Raw genomic sequence first — 22,040 nt, 5'->3', positions numbered from 1 at the left:
GCGCCTGGAACAGGCGACCTGGGAAAGGGGGGGTTGGCTCCTGTGCTTGGACAAGGTGCAGAAGCAGTGCAGCCTAGTGGGGCGGAGCAAGCCGGGGAGACTTTCAGGAGGCCACAGGTGGCCGCTAGCTGGCCTGGTGATCTGAGCGTTTGGTATTATCTTTTAATGGCGGGAGACACCTGGACCTATCTCAGTGCCGCTGGGAAGGAGGCAGTGAGGAGGGAGAGAAGCAGACACACAGGAGGGAGGGGAGGAGGCCGGAGGCAGGAAGGCTGAGGGCTCCGGGTCTTGGGGTTGCCGTCGGGCTGGAGGACCCCGCACGGAGAGGGTCAGGCGCCGGAAACAGGGAGGTGTGGGCAGCCCAGTAGCGCCCCCCTGCCCAGCATAGGGCTGTCCGCGTGGCTGGTGCCAGGGGTGGGGGTACCCAGAGGGAACAGGTGGGCACAGGGCGGTGGGGCCCCGAGGGCTGGGGAGCGGGGCAGGAGCACGGGCTGCAGGAGAGTGCCGAGTCCCACCCCATCCCCGGGAGTGAGGGGATGGGGGTCCCCTCGGTGATCGGAGTAATGGTCACACTGCTGAGACAACATGCTAGTGTCATCCAGGTGGCTGCCACTGTCACTGGCCCCAGGAGGTAGTCACGGAGCACGTGGACGGGCCAGGCGTGGCTGTAATAGCTTTATGGGTGTGAACTCAATCCTCAGGGCCCTTCCACAGGGGACTATCATGCCCACTTTAGAGATAAAGAAACGGAGGCACAGAGAGGTTAGGTTATATTCTCGGAGACACACAGCGAGGGGCAGCGCTGGGACCTAAACCAAGTCCTCGGCGACTGCAGTTCCTCAGGGGACGTTTTAGGGCCTCGCAGGAAAGGTTCCTGGACCACCCTGCCCCTAAGGGCTCACAATCCAGCCACCTGGTGCTGGAGAGGCTCTTCCCCCGCAGGTCCCGCTGCACCTGAGGCCACGGAGGCAACCCCCTGACGTGCAGTTCTGGGGCCTGAGCTTCTCAGCTGATGAGGTGAGCAGGGGGCTTGGGTGGGGGCGTGCTGCAGCCGGAAGGGGCCGAGTGCGTGTGTGGTGGGTACAGGGCTGAGCAGGCAGTAAGGGGCCACAGTGGGAGGTCTGGGGCAGGGCTGGGCAGATGTGTCCTGCCTCGGCCTGGAGTGTGCCTCCACGTTCTGGCTAGGCTCCCCGCGTATTCATTGTGATTGCTGTGTGTTTGGGCCAGATTGTAGCATTAGAGAGATGGCCTGCCTGCCTGCAGAACCTGAGGTCCCCACCGGCTGGGCTGGCCTCTTACCATGTCCATGGCCACCTTCATGGCCTCCTGCAGCCCAAAGAGCTTCCCGGCCACCAGGTAGACCCCGCCCGTCCACACGGCGCAGGCCTCGTGCACCCAGTGCTCCTGTGCGTCCCCGCCAGGCTCTGCCAGCGGCTCCTTGCTGCACTCGTGCTTGCGGCTCCTGTCAGCTGGGGCCGTCTCTTCACCACCTTCCCCCCGACCGTCACAGCAGTAGCAACTCTGCAGCCGCCGGGACAGGCCCCGGGCGCTGGTGCGCAGGGAGCCCTGCTTGGCTGGATCGGCTGGGCCATCAGGCCTGGGGGGCTTCCCGGTGGTGGTGGCGGTGGCGGCGGCGGCGGCAGCTGGGCACTCGAGGCCTTTGAGTGTCCTCTCAAGAGGCAGAGAGGCCTCCTCGCAGGTGCTCTCTGGCCGCACCTTCTCCTTGAGTTTTGGCTTCTTTTTGGGGAGGCAGTGTCCGGGGTAGTAGGGCCCACAGAGGTCCCCGAGGTCCTTGAAGTTGGCTGGGTTTTGGCAGAGGCAGCAAACAAGGCAAGAGGTACTCAGGGCCTTGGAGACCACGGGCCCCAGATGCATGGTGGAGGAGAGGGGTAGTGAGGGCCGAGGCTGCAGGATGGAGCCTCCAGGGAGCGTGGCTAGGGAGGCCCCGGCCGCGTCCAAGGAGAAGGAGCAAGAGGATGAAGAGGAGGAAGGCTTCCTGTGGGGCTTGGGCTCGTCTCCGGGGGAGTTGACTACAGTACATACGGTGGTGAACGCATCCCGCTTCTCCACCCGCACGAAGGGCGAGAAGGCGGGGGTGCGGCTGTCTGCTCGCAGTCGCTTGCAGGAGGAAATGTATTTGAGGCGGATTTCAGGCTCCGCGGGATCCAGGGGCAGCACCTGCTGCTGTCGCCGCCGCTTGGCACGCCCCTTACAGGGTGAGGTGGCGGCGTTCTTGGCCCGGCCCCGCGTCAGGCGCTTCCGCTTGGAATAGCTGCTGTAGTTGGCGTGGCCAGGCTGCTTCTGTGCCCTCACCTGGGGCTGGCAGGGCCGGCCCTCAGGGGGCTGGGAGGCCAGCCCCAGCTCCTCCGTCTTTGGCTTCTTGCCTCCTCCGCCAGAGCTGTCCTCGCTGCCCCCCTGCGTGCTGCTGGCCGTCAGGAGCAGAGCTGGGCCGAGATGAGGTCTCTTCTCCAGGGAGCCTTTGGGGAGTCCGAGGGCTCCAGCCCTGCCTTTCCGGCTTCTCTTCTTAGGTGCCAGGGCAGTGCCCCCGGGCAGTAGGGCCTCTGGGGATGTGAAGGCCTCAGTTTTGAAACCGTCAGTCGAGGACAGTTTCTTATTGTTCACGAGTTTGCCTTTTAAGGATCTGTTGGTCGGATTTCTGCATAACGGATCGGCCCCCAAGGCTGCTGGGAACTTCTGCCCAGTGCTCACGTTTAAGAGACCTTCTTCTGCCCTCCGCGGGCTGCCCCCTGCGCTCTTGAGCCCGCGGTCCTTCTCGGGGAGGGATGGGCTCAGAGGATTCCCGGGAGGGGCCCCTGGTGCTCTGCACGCGAACTTTTTCAGGCTGGGCGAGGTGATCTTCTGCACGATGGCCTCCAGCTTCAGGCCCCGGCCTTTCCGGGGGGGCAGCACCTTGGTCTTCATGGCCCCCTGGATGGATGCCCGTGAGGCCAGCTTCAGGCTGGCGTCAGGGGTCTCCGGGGGCGGCGGCTTTGCCGTGGGCTCACTGTTGCCGCCCTTGGCGGGCTTGGCCTTCTTGGGAGACGTCATCCTCTTGAAGAGGGTGGGAGGGCCCTCGGCCCCCTCCTCCTTCGTGTCCCCGCTGGTGCTGGTGCTGCCGCTGCGTAAGACCAGGTTGCGCTTCTTGGTGGGGACAGGTGCCATGAAGGCCGACTTCCTCTTGAGGGTGTGCAGGGGCCGATCGGAGAGCTTGCCGCCTGCACCAGGCTTGGGGACCCTTGCCCGTTGGCCCGCCCTGCCCTCCTGGGGGCTACCGGCGACCTTGAACGTGGCGGGCAGGTGGTTGTTGGCGAGGAGCTTCTTGGCGGCGCGGCAGTTGGGGAGCCGGCTCTCCGAGGCCCGTCGCCGCTTGCAGTGGAAGGCCTCCTGCGTCCTGGTGCGGGACCGGAGGATCATGGAGCGCTGGTCTTTGCCTGGTGCATCCGGCGAGTCCGTCTCCTTGGTCTTGGAGCCCATGGGGCTGCTGTCGGAGGCCACGGGCAGGGCGGCCGGGTTGCTGGGGCTGGAAGCGGCCTTGGGGGAGGGCTTCCCCACCCGCTTGCCCGACTTGAAGGCGGCTCGCTGCTTACCCCCCAGCTTGTCTGGGGGGGCAGGGGTGGTGGGCAGGCCCGGGGGTCCGGGTGTGCGGGGCTCACTCAGGGCCGTGAAGGAGCGGGTGCACATCCTGGGGAGCCCTTCCGAGGTCCCCCGGCCTGGGGCCCCCGCCCCTTCCATCTGTCCCTGGGGGGGCCCCGTGCACGATTCAGGGAGCAGCAGGTCTTTGGGCAGCGCCGGGGCCCTGCACGGGGAATCCTCGGCCTCGGGCAGCCCCCGGTGCACCCGCCGGCTCCGTAAGCTTTTGCCACGAGGCACAGGCTCCTTCTTGGCGATGGGCGCCTCGGGCACAGCGGGCTTGTTCGGCTTCTGGGTCAGGGAGGCTTCCGGGGCCAGGGCGGTGGAATCCCCCGGGGCCAGCGCCCCCTCGGGCCCCTCTTCCCCCGGCTTCATGTGGGAGAGGGAGGACTCGAACCAGCTCTGCACCTTGGACTCGGTGCCCACGGTGGGGCCCAGCAAGATGACGGACTCGCCAGACAGGGCACACGGGGAGCCCCAGCCGGCCTTGGGGTCCAGCACCTCCTCCACCTCCTCCTTGCCACACAGCAGCGGGGCCTTGGGCGACAGCGGGTCCTGCAGGCCCGGCCTCTGCTCGGGGCTGCCCAGGAGCTCGCACAGAGACGAGTACTCCTCCGCCTCCAAGTCCCCCTTCCTGCCGGCGGGCGGCAGCAGCGGGAGGTCTCCGAAGTCAGTGGCGGAGCAGCAGTGCCGGCTGTCCTCCAGCCACCGGTCGGCCTTGCCCACCTCGGGACACTGCAGCAGCCCGCCCGCCTCCTCCTTCACCCCGCCCCCCTCCTCCTGCTGGGAGTCCCGGGGCACCACGGCCTTCTCCCCCGAGGGCTGCTCCTCCTGGAAGCCCAGGCAGGCCGAAGCCTCGCGGGCGTCCTCCTGGCTGACGCTGTCGGCGGCCTTCCCGCCCTGCTCCAGGCCCTTGGCGAGCTCGCCGGGGTGCAGTCCCCACCGGGGACAGGCATCCCCCAGGTTCTCCTCGGGCCAGGCGAAGGGGTTGGCGCCGTCCGCTGAGCTGGCGGCGGTCGTGTCTGGGAAGCAGTCGAAAGCCGCCGTGGCGGGGTCCGAGGCGGCGGCCCCCAGCGTGGGCTTGGCACCAAAGGAGAGGGGACCAGTTGTCTTCTTGGGGTCAGGGGTGGCGAAGCCCACGGAGGGATCTTCGAACAGCCCCGGGCCGAAGTCCTTGGTGCCGCCGCCCTTCTCCAGCTGCAGGGCCTCGGGCAGGGCGTCCTGCTCCCCCGGCCGCGGCCACGCACCCTTGGCCACGGGGTCCAAGCAGGCGCTGTGGTTCTCCAGCGAGAAGGGCGGCTTGCCGGTGTCCTTGGCCAGGCCGGGCGCCTCGGCCCAGACCTTGTCGGCCTTCTCGCTGATGGCCTCCTGCAGCCCCAGGATCTCGGAGGCCAGGTCCTCCTGCGCCAGGGCGCTGAGCAGCAGGCGCGGGCAGTCCCGCTCGCCAGCCACGAGCTTGGAGAAGCTGTCGAGCGGCAGGCTGCCGTGCAGGCTCTGGAAGGAGTCATCGGACTTGGTGGACATGTCGTCGGGTGAAGTCACGGAGCAGGTGGACACGGACTCGGGCTTGGCCTTGGAGCTGCCGTGGACCCTGGCGGGGCTGCCGCGGGCCTGGCTGCAGTAGAGGAAGCTGCGCTCCAGCGGGTCCTCGGAGCCACTCAGGTAGTCGGCCTCGGGCGGCTCGGCGTGCGTGGACTGTGGCGTGCTGCTCAGCGGCTCCGACAGCGGCGTGCCTGCCGGCTCGGCTGAGTAGCCGCTGCCCTCGGGGCTGCAGTGCTGGCTCTTGTGCTGCTCCGGGGTCCGGGCCGCCAGGCTCTTGGCGCCCTTCTTCTGGGGCAGGGCCGCCTTGGAGAGCAGCAGCTGCTGCACGGTGCTGGAGATGTTTTCCACCTGCGAGGTCAGCGCCGTGAGGCTGTGCAGGCTCAGGTCTGACAGCAGGCTCTCGGGAAGCTTGTCCTTCTGCAGGGCCTTGCAGTTGGCGGCCTGGGCATCCACGGAGCCGGCGGCGTCCGTCGGGGAGGGGTTGAGCAGGGGCAGGAAGTGGCTGTGGTCCGCGAGACCGGCGGGGAAGGCTCCGGGGCCCAGCGGCTGCGGGTTGTAGGGAAAGCTCTCCAGGTTGGGCATCAGTGGCGACGGGGTGGAGCTGTAGGAAGGGGAGCGGCCCACGGAGCGAGCGGGCGAGTGGCTGGAGCCGGGGCTGAAGGTCTGGTAGTACTGCTCCGGGGTCCTGACGGCCGCGTCCGGCTGGCAGTAGCCTGGGCCTTGCTGCCCGTAGTGTTGGTACTTGGTGAGGTTCTGGTAGTGGAGGGTTTCCTGGGCGTGGTGGCGGCTCTGGAGGGCCTGCTGCTGCTGCTGCTTCTGGGGCTCGTAGCTGAGGCGCCCAGGCTGGTAGGCGTGAAGGCTCGGGACCCGCTGGCCTGGGGCCAGGCCGGCGTTGGCGGTCAGCGGCCTGTCGTGGGGCTGGGTGGACGGGGCCGTGCAGCTCTTGTAGGAGTGGGCCCCCTGCCCGCCGCCCTGGCCGGTGGAGGAGTAGGTGGAGGAGACGGGGAAGGACTGGGACTGCTGGGGGAAGTGGCTGCCCGGGGGGAAGGGCAGGGGCGAGGCGAGGTCGTTCTGGGGCTTCTGCCTTTGGAGCTTGGGGTAAGCCAGGGGCTGCGGGGGCTGCTGCGGGACGTGGAGGGTGTGAGTCCGAAAGGGCAGCTGGGCGCCCTGCTCTGGGTACTGCCGGGCGGGGGGCGCTGCTGTCTTTTTCATCAGGCTCTCGTCATATTTGCCCACCGCCCCTGGCAGGGGTTGCGGCTGCGGGGGTGGTGGCTGCGGCGCCCCCCAGGCCTGCAGGCCCTCCTCCCCTGAGTAGCGGCCGGGGTAGGGGCTGCCGTCCTGGACAGCGTAGCCCGGGAAGGACGGCCTCCCCTGCGGGGCCTGCGGAGAGGACAGGCCTTTGCTGGTGCGCGCCGCCGTGGCGGGCGTGCCGGCGCCGCCCTCGTAGCTGGGGAAGGGCTGCGGGCCGTAATAGTCCTTGGTCAGCAGACGCTGCCGGTCGCAGCTCAGCCCAGCCTGACTCGGCTGCTGCCGGTAATTCTCCAGGCGAGATGTCTCCTGTGAGGTCTGCTGGTAGGTCTGCTGTTTGCCATGGAAACCACACCTTTCTCGAAAAGACTGCATGACTCGGGCTGGTTATCTGTGAAAAGAGAAAGGGCGAGAGGGAGGGCGGGGAGGGGCAGAGGGAGAGCGATTCAGACGAGCCATTTCCTCTCCCTCGGAGAGCCGGCCCCCCTCCCGGCCCTGCCCTCTCCCGCAGCCTCCCCACCAGCTGTGCACATATTGACAACTTCTGTGTCAGGGACGTGTGCTCTGTAATTCCCGCTCAGACAGGGATGGGTACAGGGAGGCCACCGAGGAGGGAGGTGCGACCCGGCTGCCCAGCGCCAGGTCACTGGGGAGCTGCCCCCTCCCCCAGCCGGCTCCCCCTCCCTCCCCCACAGCCCTTCCCTGCCATTTCAGAATCATTTAGCAGGGCAATTCCCCGCTCCCCTGTCCCCTGGGGCTGCTGGATCCGGTAAGCTAGCCCCAGTGCAGCAGTGTTCAGGCGTGACCCAGCGTGCGGGGGGCTGGGGACAGCTTGCCCCTGCCCCAGAAGCCACTCAGCAAGGCCTGGCGCGCGCACACGCACGCACACGCACACACACACACACACCTCCTCCATCACTGCCATGCCATCTGGAATCTGTCTGTTCCTTCCAGCAGACGCTGATTAGGGGCTGCCGAGCCACTGTAGGCATAAAATGTCCCCTCCTCGACTCCCAGGAACGCAGGACGGCGGCACCTGCCTCCTGTTTTTCATACCGTAGGTACGTAAACAGATTACGTGGCCCAGGGCTGCGGTCCCTCCACGTGAGAGGCACCTCCACGTGAGAGGCAGCCCTGGGCCTCCTGGGTGGGCGGGGCCTGCACGGGGTCAGGGCCAGGCCGAGAGCCCATCTGTTTATGATTTTAGGGGCCGGCGCGCACAGGGTCTGACCTGCCCCAAAGCAGGATCGGGGGGGTCAGGAAGTGACCCTGGAGTGGGGGTGGGGGGGGGCCTTCAGGGCAGAACAACTGGATTCACATAACAGGCCAGCTGTAGCGTCCAGGCTAATGGTGGTCCTGCCGCCACCCAAGACCCTCGGAGGAGGGAGGAAGGAGTAAGGATGCCCCAGGCTCAGGAGTCCTGATGGCGAGGGCTGGCGGTAGCCTGCGTCCCTGGGCACGGCGTTTACGCACACCATGCTCGCCTGCACGGCCCAGGCCCCCAGGAGGGCACAGGGGACCTCGCAGTGCCCGTTCCCAACCCCAAAGAGGAAGGGGTGGCTCGCCATGGGCTACGAGCCTCCAGGGCTCTGCGGGGGGAGCACAGAGAACGGGGTGGGGGACAGGCACACGTGGAGGGAGGGGCTCCCCCAAGAGGTACAGCTCACCCCTTCTTCACCCAGATCCCACCTCCATGCTCTCCTCATGCGGTGGCCGGGGAGTGGGGCGGGGTGCTGACCAGGGAGGGGGTCAAGCCTGGGGTGGCCGGGCGACCCCAGGAGCCCTATCAGCACAGCCCAGGCCAACCTCCCTGTCCTTGGCAGTCGGCTGCCCGGACTCAGGGACTGAAGCCCATGACCCTGGAGAGGGCTCGGCCCCTGCCCACAGGACGGGTCACAGCCCCATGCCATGTACTCTCCCTGGCTCATCACAGGCGCCTGACACCGAGGAGACCCCCTTCTGACCCAGTTTAGTCCATCTTGGCAGCGGTCAAACACGACAGGAGGTGCCTGCTGTGACCCAGCCTTGGTTCCAGGGCGGCTCCCTGCCAAGGTGGGCAGCCCCGCACCTCCCCCACGGGGCTCCGGGAGGGGGGGTGCCGGCGGGGGTGGGAGGAGGCTCCTTCTGCCCTTGGGCAGTGCACACGGGCGGGCACTCCCTCTGGCCCAGCCCTGAGCTGGCAGGTGGCGGCCTCTGCTCAGGGTGTCCTCTGCAGTCCCCGCGCTCTGCCCTCCCTGGCCTCGCTCATGAGCCCGGAATTCGCAAACCGAGGCCCACTCTGAAGGCTGCGCGTCGTATATCCGCACAAATTACGTTTCGGCTTTTATTACCCAGATCGCCCTCATTTCCCGCAGAGCGTCTTGTGGATATCGTTAACGTTTCTACAGCTTTTTTTTTTTTTAATATTTTTTCGCATTCTCTACAAGTGCGTTACCAGAAACGTTATTTAAAAAGAGTGCTCTGGCCAGTGTCCCCTTCCCTGTTTAATCAGTCCAGCTGTTGCGTCTTTTAATGTCGCAGAGCCGTATTACAGCGGGTTTTCCAACACACAGGGGCAGCTGGACGCGGTGAAAGCATCTATCTCTAAGACAAGACAGTTCAATTAAAATACGCGAAGCCCAGTGACTGGTGGAGAAGGCAGGCAAAACTGCCTCCCCAGCACCACCTCCGACCCCAGGCCCAGGGAGGGGAGGGGTGCAGGAACAAGGGCCACCTCTCAGAGCCACCAGGTCCCCGGCCCGCCAGCTCTGCCAGGAGAAAATGGGGCTCAGCCTCTTTAAGAGCTGCCTCAGGCCTGCCACAGGCTCTGTTGTTATTAATGACTATGATTAGTTTTCAAGAGCACTAGAAAAGGACAGGCGGGAGAGAGGCAGGCTGAGAGCTGGGGTGGGCGGCATCAGGAGGGGGCGGAAAGGGGTTCGCCGGGCAGAGAGATGGTGACCTCTGAACCCGGGAGGAGAGGTGGCAGCGGAGGGGTGCAGGCTGGGGTCTGGCCTCTGTTCTGCTAGACTGAGAAGGGGCGGGGGTCAGGGGAGGGCACCCAGTAACATACCTTCACAGGACGACTCCTGGTCCAGACCCGCCTCCCCACCCCCCCCCCCAGACACTCGGCCAAGGCCACATCTCAGGTTCTAGCCAAACTGGGAGAGAAGGAAGAAGGAAAGAGAGGAAAGAAGGAAGGGAGGAGGAAGTCAGTCCTGAGCTCCAGAGCCACCAGTGCTTCTGTGGCGACTCCTGCGAGCCGGCCTGCCCAGGCCCCTGGTCCAGGCAGAAACAGCGCAAAGCTGGGCCAGGCCGCAGGGCCCACCCGTGCCCCGGGACTCCTCCAGCTCAGCGACGGGTCTCCCTGCTCCCCACGCCGTGAAAGAGGGTGTGACGAGCCCCACAGACACCCTCAGGCCCCAGGCACGAGGCCATCGGCCCCCGAAGGCCTTAGGCAGCAGGGCGACCAGGGCTCAGCCGTGTTTTCAGGCAAAGAGCACGGCTCTGCGGTCCCTGCAAGGCACTGCGGGACCCGCTGGGGTGGGGGGCAGGGGCGGCCTTGCCCGCGGTGCCTGCCCACCCCGTGTCTGCACACTCACTGCTTTGACTGCTCTGCCCTTTCAGGGGAGGCTCAGAGGGGCGAGGCCTGCGTGTGAGCCACCCACAGGGCAGTTCCTCGTGACGGATGCCACAGCGGCATGGATGGCCCTCGCCAAGAATTTCCAGCTTAGAGGAAGGCCCCTTGGAGCGCGATAAGGAAAGGGGGGTGCCCAGGTCCCCTCTGCAACCTGCGTGGCCCCAGAAGCCGGGTCAGGCCCCACCCAACTATAGGCAATCTACTAGTGGGCAGTGGTGGCCCCTGGCTGCCTGCTGTACCCTGGGCAGCCTCAGAGACAACTCACCACAGCCTCTCCAGCCCCCAGGGTCAGGCCCCGGTCAGGGAAGTGGGCCCAGCGTGGGCCTGGGCCGGAGCTGCTGTAGCTCCCGCAGGGACCTGGGAGGGAGGGGCGAGGCGGAAGCTTCTGTTCCCCAGCGGGGGCCCTGGGGCCATCCCACTCACTCACTCACCCAAGGTTCTTTTTTATGACCTGGTTTTCTGATTTGCAGCTGCAGGGAAAAAACTTTAAAACCCAACCCACTCAAGGCCTGGGAACGAGGAAGGAGGGGCAAGTTACCTGAGTCAGGAGGCCGGGGATGGGGGTGTCCCAGGAGGAACGGAATGGTGGGACCACCTTGTGCCTCCCCATGTGCTGTAGGACACCTTGATGAAAATGATGGATCATTAGTCAGGCCTACTGCTATTTTGAATCCCAAAAGCCTGGCCTAAGTGGGGGGAAGGGGTGTTTGCAAGGACTCCCCAGGACAAGAGAGCCCAGGGCCCCCAAGCCTCTGGGACAGGTAGGGAGGGTCCTTGGGCCAGGCACCAGGAGAGGTCAGCTTGGGGCAGAGGGGGCCCATCCCGGGCATAAGGAATCCCAGAGAACAAGGCAGCCCCCACCCCGCAGTACGGCCTCTCAAGACCACCCTCTGTGGGCAACAACCATCCTCGTTCACGGGCACCCATGGGAGAACCCCACAAGGATCCAGCACACCCCTCTCTGCAGGGCCGGAGGTCTTGATGTTCAGACAAGTTATGGGGTGAGACGGGGAGAAGCAGGAAGACAGCCGGGCTCCTTAGCTGAGGCTAGGGACCCCGGGGCAGGGGGAGGTCTCGGGGCTCTTTGAAGGACGTGTGAATGGGGGGGGGCAGAGACTTCTGGTCTCTCCAGGGGTCTGGTAAAGCCTCCCCTCGAAGCCCACCAACGATGCCTCTTCCAAGGACCCAGCGGCGGAGACAGCCAAGACCTACTAAGCCCCCAGAAAGAGAGCCTCCCCTCAGGGTCAACCCACCAGGAGGACGCGCTGCCCTGCCCCGGGCATCACCGCCGTCCTGGGCACCATCTGGGCCCCGCCTGCGGAGCTCTCAGCCCGGCCGCCTCACCCCTGCCCCACAGTGCAGTTTCTGGGATGTGAGGGCCAGCTGAGCCGGAGGGGCCCACGGCCCAGGGGGTGAGGGCAGATGGCTAGCCGGACCCCTCCCCGCCGTGAGGTGTGGGGCAGCAAGGATTCGGCGCAGCCAAGCTGTTGGCACTCACGAGCCCTCCGGGGGAGGCTGGCGGGTGGGGGGGCCCACCCTGCTATCGGCTCCACACCCGTTAGTCTCTTGTGGACAGTGGTTGCTTTTACATCATTTTATCCACCACTCCCCAACTCTGTCAAATGAGGAAAAGAAAATCCAGCACACAGCTAAGGGGGCTGGGGTCAGTGGTGCCAGTTTCAAGGTGAAGGAGCTGGTCCAGAGGCTGGCATGGGGGGGCTGCCCAGCTGCCCCATGCCCCGCTGGTCTCGCGGGTCTGCACAGTGCAGAGGATCTGTTTGCTGGTTTTCAGGGGAGGCAGAGAAGGCAAAGAGAGAGCCTAACCTCTCAGCCCCGTCTTGTCCTGGACACCCCACGTGCCCCACCCACCGTGACTTCCCGGGGAAGAGGACGTACCAAGGTGCCCAGCTGGTGGTCAGTGTGGCACCTTCCTGAGCCTCAGGGCCTTTACACCGCCTTTTCCTCTGCTGGGAATACCATTCTCAGGTACCACGTGGCTCCTCTGGCTCCCTGGGCTCCAAGCCTTTGCTCACGTCACCTCAGGTGGCCGACCCTAACCACTGTTTGAAACCCCCCCTCCCCCGCCCCCCCCCCCCCCCCCACTTCTCCAAGGTAACAAGTCATATGGCTGGCTGGCTGGCTTTATTACTGCCTCTCCTCTTTAGAAAGTAAGTTCCACAAGAGTAGGATTTTTGCCTGTTTTGTTCACAGCCATATCCCCAAGTCCCTGAACAATAAGTGTTGAATGTATATTGTTTAAAATGTCACATGGGGGACTTCCCTGGTGGCGCAGAGGTTAAGAATCCGCCTGCCAACGCAGGGGACACGGGTTCGATCCCTGGTCCGGGAAGATCCCACATGCCGCGGAGCAGCTAAGCCCGTGCGCCACAACTACTGAGCCTGCTTTCTAGAGCCCGTGAGCCACAAGTCCTGAAGCCTGCGCGCCTAGAGCCCCTGCTCTGCAACAAGAGAAGCCACTGCAAAGAGAAGCCTGTGCGCCGCAACTAGAGAGAGCCCGCGCACAGCAGCGAAGACCCAATGCAGCCAAAAATAAATAAATAAATAAATAAAAACGTCACGCGGGACTTCCCTGGTGGTCTAGGGGTTAAGACTCCACGCTTCCACTGCAGGGAGCACAGGTTTGATCCGTGGTCGGGGAACTAAGATCCTCCATGCTGCACGGTGCAGCCAATAAATAAATAAAATCCAAAGTCTAATTGTTGAAAAATAAATGAATAAAACGTCACATTATGAAAATACCCAGAACAAGGTCGAGTGGAGGTGTAGAGCACATTTGGGTGGGGGTAAGGGGCTTGTGGCCACAGCTCCTCCTCAGTCACTTGACAAGATCTCCCTCGGGCCTGGCAGGTAACGCCCCGTGAAGGGTGAGCAAGGAGGTAAAGTGCTCCAGCTGACTGCTGCCGGTGGGAAGGAGGGCCCAGGGTGCCAGAGCCTCCGAGTGTTTTACAGAAAGAGGAATCTCTCATTTCAAAAAACGTTATCTGGGCAGAAGAGCTAAACAGACATCTCTCCAAAGAAGACATACAGATAGATGGCCAACAGGCACATGAAAGGACGCTCAACTGTCACTAGTCATTAGAGGAACGCAAATCAAAACAACAAGGTACCACCTCACACCAGTCAGAAAGGCCACCATTAAAAAGTCTACGAATAACAAATGCTGGAGAGGATGTGGAGAAAAGGGAACCCTCCTGCACTGTTGGTGGGAATGTAAGTTTGTGCAGCCACTATGGTGAACAGTATGGAGGTTCCTCAAAAAACTAAACATAGAGCTGCCATGTGATCCAGCAAGCCCACTCCTGGGCATGTATCCGGATGAAACTATAATTTGAAAAGACACACGCACCCCTATGTTCACAGCGGCGCTATTCGCAATATCCAAGACAGGGAACCAAGGTAAATAAAGAAGATGCGGTACATGTATACGAAGGAATACTCCTCAGCCGTAAAAAAGAATGAAATAATGCCATCTGCAGCGACACGGATGGACCCAGAGACGATCATACTAAGCAAGAACGAGAAAGACGAACAGCACACGGCATCACTTATATGTGGAAGCTACAGTAGGACACAAAGGAACACGTCCACAAAACAGAAACAGACTCACAGACGTAGAGAACAGACTTGTGGTTGCCAAAGGGTAAGTGCAGATGGGGGAGGGATGGATTGGGAGTTTGGGATTAGCAGATGCAAACTAGTATACACAGGATGGATAAACAACAAGGTCCTGCCGTATGGCACAGGAAACTATATTCCACATCCTTGATAAACCATAAAGGGAAAGAATATGAAAAACATATATAGGTATAATCGAATCACTTTGCTGTACAAAAGAAATTAATACAACATTGTAAATCAACTAGACTTCAATAAAATTTTTTTTTAAATGTTATCAACCAAGTAAAAACTTTAACACCCCGGAGATCAAGAGAACTGGTCTGCGGGCTGTATTTGCTCACAAGCTCCTGGTGTCAAATGCAGATGGCACTTGGCCCGAGTGAGGCTTCTGGGAGAAGCCCTGAGGCCAGCACGAACCAGTTAAGCTCTGGATGGAACCAAAGGGGAAGCACTGGGGGCCTGCGGGAGGGCGGCGCTGGGCAGCGGCGGTCCCATGGGGCCAGAGCAACGGGGGCTGCAAAGGCTGGGCGGCGGAAGGCCCGAGGCCCACAGAGGAGCCCGTAGCCTCCTTGAGAGCTCCGCCCCACCTTCCTTCCACGTTGCTGGGTCCCTGGTGGCCCTCATCAGCGGTAATTACATAATGAATGGTCTAATGAGCCGGCTCACCTGTGCATCCCTCACTGGGAAGCAGCCTGATGAGGGCAGGGGCTTCATCTGTTGGGTCCTAGGCTCGAAGCCTAGAAACGGCCCCAAGTAGCTGCCTATTCAATGCTGCTTGGATGGGTGGGTGGATGAACAGATGGGTGCGGGTGCGTTACCTGACCCTCACCACAGCCCTGACGACAGGCCTGGAGGCCAGGACACGCGCAACAGCCAACCAGGAAGGGAAGATGGAGCTTGTGTTCTGCCCTCCGCAGCCCCCCGGGTCACAGCCCTCTGTGCCCGAGCCCACTCGCTTGCCAAGCCCGTCTCCACTTAGCCTACAGTGTGCACAGGGGCCAACCTGGGCGCTGAGGAAACACAGGACAATGCAATGGCTCCAGCCCTCCTGAGGCAGACAGACACAGACGAGGCTCTGGGGGCCGGGAGAGGAGGTGGTCAGGGCAGGCTGGAAGGAGGGGGCCCGCCCCGTGGGAGGACGGGCCTGAGTGAGGTGGGGCGGGGGACTGAGCAGGTGTGGTGGCTGCAGTTACCGCCCCTCCCCTACCTCAGGTGGCCTGGCTGCTGCAGCCAATGGTCAAATGCCCACCGTCCTCACGGTACCAATCCCTGGCAATCCTGCAAAGTCACCCCCATTCGTCAGCTGCCTGCATCACTGCTCCCGCGGAAGGGCCACTCTCCCCCACTCTGGGAGGCCCACTGGTCTGTGGCCAGAGCTGGAGTGGGGTCTCCGACTTGTTTCTGACAGGGGTGCCTGCATCCCCCCCTACCGCCCGGCCAACAGGGCCAGCTGCTAAGAGCAGTGAGCCACCAGAAGCCACTTTCTGCAGAGCATACTGGAGGTCAAACCTCCCCCCCTCGTTTTGCAGAGGGTTCCCATAGAGGGGCAGTGACTTGTCCGGAAGGCCCAGCAGGGCTGAGATCTGTGCTCTGTGCCCCAGAATGGCCCCTCTGCCCACCAGAAAATGAACTCTGAGCTGGAGGCCAAAAGTGGGGGCCCAGATCCTCTTCCTGGACACCCAGTTTCCCAGGGGCCAGGGAACGGCCCCCTTCCTCAGCCCGGGAGGGAACCTCCCCTCCCTTTCCTGCCTCTGACACCCCCTCCCTCTCTGCAGCATGCCGACAGCCCCTCCCATCCCCCCTCCACCTGGGGGAGCTGGGGAATCGGCGCCCCCTCCCACCCCCAGCCCCCAGGGGAGGAAGCGGCCTGTCAGGCCGCCACGGCGTGTCAAATCCTCTTGCTGCCTAATTGTGAGACGGCGGCGTTTAAAGAAACGCTTTTCTGGCCGCCTGCCACACCGCAAACTGCTTGGTATAATTTTATTATTAAGTAGAGAGAAAAAGAGGGAGGGGGTTATAGGAGAGACAGAGAGGAAGGGAGTGAGGAAAGGAAGTTGCTTAGTCCGAGTCAGCTGGTGGAGTATTCTCAACGTGGAAGCGGGCCGGCTTTCCAGTTGGCAAGCTGACTCCGTTAATTGCGCATTTAGCCTCTACTTAGGGTAATTGAAACGAAGCGGGGCCCGGGTCTGACAGTTAGGGTCTGCGCCTCGGCCGTTAACCCTTCCGCCCCCGCCCTCGCGGCTCCCACGCACCCCGGGAGCGCGGGCGGCCGGCGTGTGCCCCAGCGCCGGCAGGGTTAACGCGTCTCGAGAGCCGGGCGCCGGCCGAGCGGGGGATGGGAACGAGGATGGGGAGCCGCGCGGGGTGTGCGGGGGCGTCTGCGGCCTCGCCGCCCCCCTGCAACAGATGTTTCAGGCGTGTAAGACAAAGGCAGAGCGCCTGCCGCTGCCGGGAGAAAATCCGCAGGACTCCCTCAGGGGCAGGTAAAATTTCACCTTCTATTTGTGTTCCCCCCGCCCGGTTTCCCGGCCTCTGCGCCAATCCGGAAAGCGCCACCAAAGACGCCGCGCCGCCGCCTCCGCCGCCCAACCCGCTGACCCCAGCAAGGTCGCGGCGACCTCGGGCTCCGCCAGACGCGCGCGGGCCCCTCCTGGGGCGCCCCCGGCCGCGGTCCCGCGATCGTAGGCGCCGGGAGCAAGGAAGGGGCACTCTTCTCGCCACGAGGCGGAGGCGAGGTGGACGCCGCGCGCCTCCCTCCTGCCCGCGCTGGGACCCCGGGGGCTGCGCCCCTCCAGCCCCCATCATTCATCTCCCTGATTCCCGCTGTAGCCGCCCTCGGAAGTCAGCCGAGTGAAGCAGCTGTTCCTTGCACACTCCACTTGACCAAAGATGATGATAAATGAGGCCCGGGCCGCGTCGGGGACGCGGCGGCCGCCGCGAGGGGCGCGCAGGGCGGGGCGTACGACCCGCACCCCCTCCCCGCGCTCCGGGAAGGGCGAGGACGCGAAGGACAGACGGCGACGTGCAAAATCAAAGGCCCGCACTCCCCTGCCGGCGCCCCGCGCTGCCCCGGCGCCGGCGAAGAGAAGCCGGGCGGAGAGGTGCACCGCGGCCCAGGCGGAGACCCCCTTCTCACGGTGGCGCCGCCGCCCGGCCACCCCTTCGCACCCCGGCCCCCAGTGCCTCGGTCCCCACCGCGCCCTCGCCCCCACCCCCGCGCCTCAAACCTATTAACGCTCGTAAATAATGAATAATGGAGCGAAGCTTCCCGCCGCCGCCGCCAGCTGCGCCCGGTCCCGGGGAGGGGGCGCCCCGGCCGGGCGCGGGGGCTCGGGCGCGCGGCCCCGCACACGTGCAGCCGCGGCGCGCAGGCGGGCACCCCGCCCGCCGAGGAGGGGGAATCCCGCTCTGCCCTCCCCAACGCCGCCACCTCCCCTGGAGTCCTCTGGCACCGAACGAGGCGAGAGAGCGCGCGCGAGCTTCCCAGCCGGAGAGGGTTATTTTTAACCTGTTCCCCTTTCCATTCCAGCCTCTCGGGTTTGCGCGCCCGCCTCCCCCCCCCGCCCCCCCAGCAGCGGAGGACGCGGGCTCCTCACCTAGCTCAGCGGCTCCGGACTCCGAGCGCCTCCCCCGGCCCGCGGCCCCCGCCTCTGCGCGGGCATAGCGCGGCGGAATCTCAGCCTGGAAAGGACCGATTAGCAGCCGCGTGCCTTTCTGCGAAATATTGGAACCGGCTGGGCTGGGGGCGGGGAGCCCGGCGCGCTAGTCCTCTCGCCTCCCTCCGCGCTCGCCTGGGCGGCGAGGCGGCGAGGCGGCGAGGCGGCGAGGCGGCTCGGCTCTCCCTCCGCAGATACGGGGCGGCCGGGCCGGGGCGCCGAGCCCCCTCTGAATTTCGCCCTTCTCTCCTTAACGCCCACCCTTCTTCAGTCATCGAGGAAGCTGGCGCTTCTAACCCGCGGACCCTCGGGCAGCGGCAGCGCCAAGTGGTGCGCCGCCTGCCCCATCTCCAGCCCCCTCCCTAAGCCGCTCCAAACACACACACCGTTGACACAGCAGCGGCCTTGCACACCCACACCTTCAAGTCAGACCCGCCGGCCGGGCCAGGGCGCACCGAGGCCTCCTCCCGGGCTTGCCCTCCCTCAGACCCACCCTCGCCCCTCCCTCCCGGCCCCTTCCCCAGGAGGCTCAGCAGCTCAGACCCCGACCCCTAACTCAGAGGCCTGAGGCACAGGAAGTTCACGTCCACTCCCATTACCCTGCTCTCCGAAAGGCCACCCATCCAAACCCCAGCCTGTCCTTAGCCCCAAAGGAGCTGTCTGAACCCAGGAACCCCTGAGGGCTTCCACTGGATCAGTCACTTGACATTTTGCAGACTCTGCTCAGGCCCAATCCTGGAGACCCCGAGGCACAGACCACCCCCGACCACCTCCCTCCTGAACGAGGTGGGGGGCGAGAGAAAACCTCTGCAGAGCAGAGGGGGGGACTGGAGCGCAGGGGCTGGGAAGAGAGGGAAGGGGCCTTCCCGCCGGGAGCTGCCTGGCCCAGTGGCAGCAAAGAAAAGGGCCTATCTGGGAACGGGGGCCAGGTTTCTCCCTGGATTAGCTGAAGGGCGGGGGAGCCCAAGACCCCCACCCCGAGGAAGCAGCCAGTGGCCAGGGTTGCTGCAGAGAGGGAAGCCTGGCCAGCCGGGGTGGAGGCAGGGGGATGCCTGTGGAATCCAGATGTGAGGACAGCTGGTCTGGTGACACCCTAGGGCCAGCTGGGAGGCCCAGCCTGGCCTGCAGGGGAGGCAGTCTGCGGGTAGAGCGGGGGGGGGGGGGGGCCCTGAGCACACGCAGGGCCTGGCAGGGCAGAGGGGGGTTCTCCAGGGGCTTCTCCCCTCAACCAGCCTGGACACAGGGCCCGGGGCCTCCCTCAGATCTTGAAAGTTCTCGGTAACCCTCAGACGGTGGAAGTGGGTGTAATAGCAGCAGCGGCACGGCTTGCCTGGCCCCCTCCTGTGGCCTTCGTAGACTGTACTTCTGACCCTCAAACTGCCCTTCTAGGAGGCAACGTGACCTCTCATTTCACAGATTTAGATCACTAAGCCACAGAGCGGGACAGGGGCCGTGGCGGGGTGAGGGGGGGCCCTCCGTGTTCCAGGGCGCAAGTATGACAGTGAAGCCGCGGTTCACTCCTTCGGAAATTTCAGAAAACTGGTTTTCTTGGGAGAAAGAAGGGGCAGGGGGCTTGGTGTGGTGAAGCGCTGTAGAGAAGTCACACTGCCTTCTCCCCACCCACGTCCCCCCCCTTCCCCCGCAGAACAAGGCACCAGGCCCCTACCGACGGTCTCAGGCAGGGCCTCACCTGCCGCCCAAATATAAATGCCACACGGCCACGTACCACTGCTCTTTACACGTGTGTAGCTGTAGTTACGACAAATACACAGCTTCGTGCAGGGCCTGGCAGCTTTGCATTGCCCGAACAACAGGCAGCTCCGATTTTGATGTGGAAGGGGGTCTCCATCTCAAGACTGGCTTCTGGGTGGGGGGAGCCCTGCCGGATGAACAGCTGGGGTCACCTTGTGCTCTGGACTTCCCCGCCGCCCCCTCTGCTGGGAAAGGAGCTTCCATTTCCGGGCGTGGCTTGGATGGCTGGCCTGCTGCACACATCCCTCTCCCGGGGTCGGGGTGGATCCTGGGCAGCGCCCCCGGACACGTTGCCTGGAGACCAGAAGCACTGGCCTTTGGGGAGAGCACACCACCGGCGCTGATCTGGAGGTGGCCCGGGACCGCTCTTCTCAGAATGGAAAATATTTGCCTTTGGTTTTCGGCTGCCGCCTCGTCCGGGCTGACTTTCCTCCACACAGCCCTCAAACGTGGAGGTGCTGGAGGGTAAAAATGAGGTGAGGGCAGCTATCTGAGTCCAGCACCCAGCCGTTCTGAACAGCACTCTTTTTCTCACACTTTCTGCCCGTCTTCTGCGCACTGGTTGCAGCTAAAGGCTAGTTTCCCTTTTCCCAGGCCCAGCCCCCTCGGGCCTCACCTCCAACTAAACCAGACCCTTCCAGATCTCCCTCCCCACCCCAGCTTCCGGGTCACTCAGCATCTGGGGGAAAGTGCCTCTCCCAGCTATACACAGCTAACTCAGCCCGACCCAGAGAGCCTTGTTCTGGAAAGCTGCAGGAGAATCCCTCCTGGCCGGCTCTGCGGTGAAAGAGTGGCAGTCTCTTCCCGAGACCAGACCAGAGCTCCAGAGAGATGTCACATTCACACTGGCCAGGCCGGCCAATTGTGATGGCTCACAGGTGGCTGGCTGTGTGGCCTTGGGGCACCGGGGGTTACCACCTGCCCCCGCTCCATCCCCACCCTGACTCTAAATACCTAGGCCCTGATGCCACACAGCTCTGCACACTGTCTGCTGGGTGGCCTTGGGCAGCTCACTTCACCTCTCTGGGCCTCAAGCTTCTCAGCTGGAGCCTGCTCTGACCCCACACTGATGGGGGGGGGGAGCAGGCCGCAAGGCTGGTGGAGACGCTGTGCTGGGTGCCCAGTGGAGGTTTCACGAGAGGCAGCAGCTTCCAGCGCCCCAGCGCCATCCACGGGGGCGAGGGCCGGACCTTGCTCTACCTCTACCTTCCGGGGAGCAAAGTGGGGGGCCAGAGCGGGTCCTCGGGAAGGGCCCGGGGAGGGCTAATGCCCCAGAGTGAGGGAGGGCCTCCGGGACTGAGGGTTAAGGTCTGCCCACGGACCGTGTCCTGACCCCCACGGTGGGCGGGAGGGCGGGCTGTTTCCTGGCTGGAGTCCGCATGTGTGTCCTACGCTGCGGGGCGTGTCTTAGTAAGATGGCGTAAGATGGCGTCTGCTGAGCTGGGCCCGGGGTGATTCTAGCAAGCTCCCAGGCGAGTGTGTCTCTGCCGGCCTGGGAGGCCGGGAGGCCGGGCTCAGCCAGGGGCTCTGGGTCCTGTCCTGTCCGAGGAGGGCCGTCCAGGACCAGGGACCAGGCTGTGGCTCGGCGTTCCTGAGCCCTCTGTCTCAGAGCCGGGGTCCTGCAGCGGCCTGGGCAAGCCCGGGACTCTGAATTCGGCCCTGTTTCCTGGCGGCGACGCAGCGATGAAAGGGCAGCTCACGCTGCTGAACCCACCGTCACTTCAAGTCCAGGCCTGATCCCACCCTTTCCCCTGATGGTTCCCGAACACTCTCTCCTTCCCTGACCCCCTCCGAGGGACCAAGATATCTGGACCCCAGCATAGACCCCAGGGGCTGCAGTCCTGGGGGTACAGGGCTCACCCACACTGTTCTCACCGCCCCACGGGCCCGGCGCTGACCTAATAAGCACTTTCACCAACAAACTTCATCCTCACGCCAGTCCCGCGGGCTGGGTCGTTCTTGTTTCACAGACGACAGCACTGAGCCCAGAGACCATACCCCGGAGGAGGGAACAGGCCTGCAGGGGCTGGACTCTGGCTCTCCCCGGCCTGGCCCCCAGACGTGCCAGACCTTGGAGGATTTCTTCTGGGGAAGCCACCTGTTTCGGCCCCACCAGCACAGGTATGGATGCGGCGTCTGCACCTCCCCTGGCCAGCAGCTGCCCCTGCTCTAGTTAGGGATGTGTGGGTAAGCTGGTACGGTCTCTTAGAGAGCTTTTTGGCAATCTGGACCCAAATGGAAGCTACACGGGCCTCCTGACCCAGCAGCCCTGCCTCCAGCCAGGCCCAGAGTCATCTGCGCAGGTTAACTGCAGCATCGTTTGTAAAGGCCAAAGACCGGAGATCCCCTAAATGTCCCTGTGAAGGGGCTGAGGGAAACACACGTGGGGAATTCCATACAGTGGATACGAGTGAGGAAGGGCTTCGTGTGTGAACAGGGTGCCGCCTTCAAGCCGGGCGAGAAAAGCGCAGCGTAGAACGTGTGCAGAGATGCCCCGTTTGTACAAAAGAGGAGAGTGGATTTGAGTTTTCTTCTTTTACCGTTGGCATGTGACACCAACTTAAGAATTTAAAACTTGGGACTTCCCTGGTGGTCCAGCGGTTAAGAATCCGCCTTCCAACGCAGGGGGACACGGGTTACAGCCCTGGTCGGGGAACTAAGATCCCACATGCTGCGGGGCAACTAAGCCCACGCGCCGCAAAGAAAGATCCTGCGTGCCGCAACTAAGACCCGAAGCAGCCAAAAAAAAGAGAATTTAAAACTTATGCTATGGATACGTATCTGCTCTCCGGGCTGGCTCTGCAGGATGGCTGGAGAGCGCGCCTGGTGTCGGGCTCCCATCTGGCATGGCCGCTTTCCAGCTGCTGGACTGCAGAAGCCCAGGGGCCAGCAGCAGGAGGGGAGGAACCCAGCTGCCGATGTCCACATCCTGAGGTGGACAGCAGAGGGGTCAT

At 63.9% G+C, this 22,040-nt stretch overlaps 1 protein-coding gene across 2 annotated transcripts in view; it reads right to left on the bottom strand.

Moving 5' to 3' along the window:
* The window catches only part of RAI1 (retinoic acid induced 1), a 105,600-nt gene that overhangs the window by 7,356 nt on the left and 76,204 nt on the right, over window positions 1–22,040 (bottom strand). The window contains exons 1-2 of one of the 2 annotated variants that reach the window (XM_032615576.1): window positions 7,328–7,467; window positions 1,300–6,811 (exon numbers count right to left, since the gene is read on the bottom strand). In XM_032615576.1, the coding sequence (XP_032471467.1) occupies window positions 1,300–6,795 (5,496 nt within the window). In that variant the 5' untranslated portion in view covers window positions 6,796–6,811; window positions 7,328–7,467. Of the gene's footprint in view, window positions 1–1,299; window positions 6,812–7,327; window positions 7,468–22,040 lie in introns of those variants that run through there. The other variant, XM_032615575.1, reaches the window with a different exon arrangement.

The sequence above is a fragment of the Phocoena sinus genome, chromosome 20 (assembly GCF_008692025.1).
Source record: "Phocoena sinus isolate mPhoSin1 chromosome 20, mPhoSin1.pri, whole genome shotgun sequence".
NCBI lineage: Eukaryota > Metazoa > Chordata > Mammalia > Artiodactyla > Phocoenidae > Phocoena > Phocoena sinus.
Note: the sequence above shows the minus strand (reverse complement) of the source record. Positions and strands in the feature narration are given on the sequence as shown.